Below are 6,000 nucleotides of genomic sequence, written 5' to 3'. Positions count from 1 at the left end.
ATCTGTTATCCAGCATGGGGAGAATTGTAAATACATGGGACCACTTGATCACATGACGAGGAATTAAGTAGTCACATGCTTACAAGATGGCGTCCTCAACAACGCGGCGGTGTTTACTAAGAATCTTGCCGTTTCTCGTATGTTTTTCTGAGTTTTCTCCATGTGTCAGTAAACGATATGAGCCTAACTGGGACTCCCTGGACACACGGCCTCTCCCGTCGTGGTATGATGAAGCCAAACTAGGAATATTTATTCACTGGGGTGTGTTTTCAGTACCCAGTTATTCTTCCGAATGGTTTTGGTGGAACTGGAAAGGACAACCCTTACCCGCAGTTGCATTCTTTATGCAAGAGAATTATCCTCCGGATTTCACGTACGCAGACTTTGCTCGGGAATTCACGGCCGAGTTTTACAACGCTGAGGAATGGGCGTCCATATTTGAAGATGCTGGAGCAAAGTAAATATCCATGTTCATTATGTAACCATAGTTACCAGGGATAATCTACAACAGGGACAGGTCACTCGCTTGCATTCTTTACCGTGTGTACTAATTAACGTGTGCCTCGTCATGCTTCAACGCACACAGTGACTTGGCTCGTTCCAAACGCAACTTCAGCTGTTTTTAACAGAACTTCAGCCAGTTTACTGTATCAGTCGGAATTTTACAATGAATGAATTATTGTAAGAATTTAGAGCAAGCATTATGTGTGAATGAATGAAAGAATAAATCATACACGGCAGCCTTCCCTCCCAAAACATGTTAAAGAATACTTAAAGGTCACATGCAACCAAAAAATCAAACATAATTAAAACACATTTATCACTTATTCATGACTTATAATATACATTGCTGCTTTTAAAAAAAACAAATAAACACAATTATGAGCGTACAATCACGATTCAAAAGTGCAATATTTTGTACTTGGGCTTACTTCCCCCAAAACGAAGCCCTCGGGAGACCGAACCCAGTCATAGCGGGTGGATATGCACTCAAGTGTAACGACGGCTTCCGATTGGCTGTTTCATTTGCTGATATGCCGAGGGTTCATTGTGTGTACAGAAAGATGATCTGTTTGATGGGCATTTTAGAAGTATAGCCAGTCACAAGAAAGTAAGATTCTTTATGGATAACAACTTCTTTTTGTGTACTTGATGCGTCGTTTCCATATGGATATTCATATACTGTTGTCAAACAAAATCATATACACTAAAAGAAGTCATTATCCATGAAGAATGTATATAGAGATGTTGGGTTTGGAAAATATCTGTTCTCTGAATTTGCGCTCGATCCAATAAAAAATCATGTTAGTAAAGATGGTAAACTACTGGGTGGCTGGAATCTGTCATTCGTCCAAGTACAAAGCAGGACTTAAAACTGACAAGAGTTTGCACCAGTTTCCGTCAGATACAGTCATCCGAAAAAAAAATGAATGTAGTACGTTTGCAACCCACAGACATAAAACATGTCATGTGTATCACACGTGCCTAATTACATAATATGGCAGACATGGGACTCGGGTGCACTCAAGCTCCGCGAACCTATTCACTGCGCATGCGTTATGGACGCAGCGCAGCGCAGCTGTTGAAACCAGTTTTCCCCCCAGCGCTGGGGGGAATTTAGTGAAACTTTGAACTCCGATTTCGCAGGCTTTTTTTTCATCGCGTTTTTTTCAACTTTATAGGTTGAATTGGCATTTTTTATGATTTGTTTGGGTAAGTGCACACCGAAAGGTACCAGAATCTGGAAAGTTGTGTTTTACGTTGCATGTGACCTTTAAGTAGTGTGAGGACACATGTGTTAACATCAGCTGTCCTTTTTAAAGAGTCTACTTTGGGACATTTTTGTTTACACTGAAAATTAATTCAGATACAGATTCAGATGTATCTTATTGCATGTGTTGAATGGCATGGACATCAACAAAATTATAACTAACACTGGCACACACCCCTCAAAAACAGAAAGTGTAAAACTGTCACAAAACAATGTTAAACACCTTTCAAGTTTTGTCAAATAATAAGATCAACAAGAAAGAAATAAGTTATGGAACTATATCCCTCAAGCATCTCAGGCATCAATGGCGGATCAGATCAGATCAGATCAGCAATATGTCATATTTTTCACACATCATACACACCTTAACATTTGATTTTAGACTATGAAACTATCACTATTACTTGCAAACACATTTTACCTGATGGTATATTCCCCTCAAAAGAATAAAAGGTGTATGTGAAAGATGTTTTTGAAGATATAACTAGAAACACTCAAACAACGGTGTTTAGTATTTCAGTGGCGGATTAGAACAGATCGGCAATATGTCATATCTTAACAAATAGACCCTAACAATTTTTGTTAGATTATCTATCACTATTACTTGCAGTGACTAACGGGATCGGGTGGTCAGGCTTGCTCACTTGGTTGACACATATCATCGGTTCCCAATTGTGCTGATTGATGTTCATTGATGTTTTAACGTAGTAACCAGCATATTGAAGTGTTGGAACTTCAGGTTTACTGTTATAGAATTTGTGCATGCCAAGGACCTCTTGGCTTTCATGCCTAATTTTGGACCCGTGAAGGTTCCGGGGTAGAATAGGCCTTCAGCAACCCTTGCTTGTCATAAAAGACGACTATGCTTGTCTTAAGACCAGCATATTGAAGTGTTGCAACTTCAGGTTTACTGCTATAGAATTTGTGCATGCCAAGGACCTCTTGGCTTTCATGCCTAATTTTGGACCCATGAAGGTTCCGGGGTAGAATAGGCCTTCAGCAACCCTTGCTTGTCATAAAAGACGACTATGCTTGTCTTAAGAGGCAACTTACGAGATCAGGTGGTCAGGCTCGCTGACTTGGTTGACACATGTCATTGGTTCCAATTGCGCAGATCGATGCTCATGTTGTTGATCACTGTATTGTCAAGTCCAGATTCAATTATTTACAGACTGCCGCCATGTAGCTGGAATATTGCTGAGTGTGGCGTAAAACTAAATTCACTCACTCACTCACTATTACTTGCAAATACCTTTCAAGTAAAGGTATGTTTCCCTCCTAACAATTAAACGAATGTGTGAAAGAAGTTTTTATCTTCACAATTTAGTCTATCTTTGCCGTGAATCAGCCAGTGAGCTATAACATACCGACATGAAACTTTACTACAAATCTACTGCCCTAATACTGACACTAATACCAATTATTTGACTTAAACTGAAGTGACAACATAGTTAACTTATATCTTCTACATATAGGTGTTCAGTAGTCACAGCACTCAGCGAATGTAATCAGCTGTTGAAAATAAACCAGGCTCCATCTTTAATACTGAGCTGCTACCATATTGGATACACTGGCTATGTGATGACCTGCGGCATATGTTAAGGAGCTTTTCAAGGAGTTTCCTCTCTCTCTATATATATAGTCTCCCAGTAGTTACCATGCTTGATAGTGACACTGATAATATTGATAATGCCCCTACACACATTAACTACATGTCCGATGTGTATTAGGACAGTAGAAAAATTTCATAATTTAATTAGACCAAGACAAATACTTGTGCCAAATGTACTCTCTTGTTTAGAAATCTTTCCAAAACAAACCAACCAACAGCTCCCCCCCCACCACCCCACCACCCCAACAAAATCAACCTCTGGCAAGGACGTTAAATTTGATATTGATTTCCAGTAGTTTATGGACGTTAAATTGATATTGATTTCCAGTAGTTAGTGCTACTGTTGCTATCTGTGGTGGTGTAGCGTGGTGGTATGAATGTTTGCTCATCACGCCAAAGATGCAAGTTTGATTCCTTTCATGGGTACAATGTGTGAAGTCCATTTCTGGTGTACCCTGCAGTCATATTGCTCGATTATTGCAAAAGGCTGCGTAAAATCATAGTCATTCACTCACTCGCTCACTCACTGACACATATGATCATATAAGGGGATCAGTGTAGCCTAGTGGTTAAAGCATCTTGTCACACTGAAGGTGTGGGTTCACCCACATGGGTGCAATGTGTGAAGTTCATGTCTGGTGTCCCCAGAATATTGCTAAAACAGGCTTAAAAGTAAAGTCTCTCACTTTTATAAGGCCTGTAATATCAGGAAAACTCTAACAAGGTGGGTAGTCACTCCTCGAAAACCCCGTTAACGTATGCCTCGCCACGTTCCAACATACACAGTGACTTGGTTCGCTCCCAGCGCAACCTGTGTTTAACTCATTAAGGCCGAGAGACGCGTATGTGCGTCAAATTAATTAACTTCTCACAGCGAGATCCGCGTATGGGCAGTAATAAAAAGCACCTCGTATTCAGTGAGAGCCGCACATGATCGTAAGCAGAAAACACCTCTCATTCAGCAAGAGACTCACATATGCATTTTACATTTTAAATTCGTACTGTACCTATTATTTCAATCAATTTAGCAGTAATGATCAAAGATTAGCTTTTCTTACGAGAGAGGTTGCTTTCTGCGTTAATCAGAAGAAGTATTAATGTGTTTTGATAACAATTGCTAGCAATGTCATGGGCTTATACAGGTAAATGAATACATGTCTGCGAGAAAGGGGATTATGAGATGTTGTTACAGGAAGCAAGTGTTTGTTACTCGTCATTGGGAGTGAATACTAAAATACTATTTTTGCACATTGATTGAATTAACGGTGACAAGGTGACAAAACCTTCTTCTAAATTATATCATTCATTCATTCGTTGTAATAGTTTATATAATGAATCGTAGACATAAATAGCAATACTGTATTACACCCATGTTCGTATAGATTTGAAATAAACCAAGTTACTAATTTAGACCAAACTCAATTGCGACTATTGAATTTTCATTATTCTAAAGTTGATAATAATGCATAATCGAATATGAAGTGATAACTCTTGCATTAACTCATCATATATATATATACATATATATTACACATACACCATACAAGGGTAACTGGAGTATTTTGTTCAAGCTGTTGAAAGTTTCATGTTGATTTGAGATGTGATTTTTCAATGCAATTTACATAAGCATTGTGTAGGAAACGTTTGTATTTGATCTCTGTTATTATCTTATCCAGTGTAATGATCACGTGTATCAGATCCATTGTCCATAAAAAGAGGATAATATATCACTTACGGAATTGATGCGTATAATCATTCAATCACACAACACCAATGAGATATTTTGAACACCTCTTTCAACCTCGAAATAACAGCGTCTGGCAGAATGCATGTCCAGTTAAACTTTTGTCACGTTACAAGTGTAAAACAAACTATATCATTGTTATATCATTGGACAACCTGTTCTGTGGAGTCACGCCCATTATCAATCTTCTGAATATTGTTTGCATTCAAAACAAATATAGGCATGTCCATCTTCATAAATACTTGGGGAGATTCAACTGCAAGTGTATACATTTTAATACATCAGTATCGTGCCACTTTTGGAATTCTACAATACATGTACTTGAATTATGATATTCATTCGTAACAATGTGCAAATAATATTGAAATGTTTAGCAAGCCATTATGTTTTATGAAAATAAATAATATCTCTACTCAAGGGTTGGATTGGGTTGTCAGGGGTAAGAATAATCAGACTGTAGCCCTTTGAGCGCTTTAAGGATAAATAAACTTGCCAAAGAGCTTTTTAGTCCTGTGTGTACATTTCAGGCATCCTTGCGATTATGTATGTTCACGATGCACAAACTTTTGCATGATAGCTAGAGTTGATAAAGCTGAAATCAAGCATATTGATTGGTCAACGATCTAGCCAATAACCAATCTGTATCCAAGCTGTCAAGTGACCAAATGTGCTCTTCAGAAATTAAGCCCACGCCCCATCAACTGTCATTTCCTCTGTGACAGGTATCTCATGATACGATTGGTTATAGATAACAAATCAGCAACAGTTGAGATACAAAACATTCCTTTTGGGAACTTTGATGACACCCCATCCTAAGACTCTTTGTCTCATATATATGCAAGGAATAGTATTATACAATATGTATACATGTAT

The 6,000-nt window shown here is 38.3% G+C and overlaps 1 protein-coding gene across 1 annotated transcript in view; it reads left to right on the top strand.

Moving 5' to 3' along the window:
- The window catches only part of LOC137297087 (alpha-L-fucosidase-like), a 17,379-nt gene continuing 11,379 nt past the window's right edge, over positions 1–6,000 (top strand). Inside the window, exon 1 of the mRNA XM_067829068.1 lies at positions 1–457. Within this exon, the coding sequence (XP_067685169.1) occupies positions 87–457 (371 nt within the window). The 5' untranslated portion in view covers positions 1–86. The remainder of the gene's footprint in view (positions 458–6,000) is intronic.

This window comes from Haliotis asinina, chromosome 9 (genome assembly GCF_037392515.1).
Source record: "Haliotis asinina isolate JCU_RB_2024 chromosome 9, JCU_Hal_asi_v2, whole genome shotgun sequence".
Lineage (NCBI taxonomy): Eukaryota > Metazoa > Mollusca > Gastropoda > Lepetellida > Haliotidae > Haliotis > Haliotis asinina.
The sequence above is the reverse complement of the archived record's forward strand: the minus strand, read 5'-3'. Positions and strand labels throughout refer to the sequence as shown.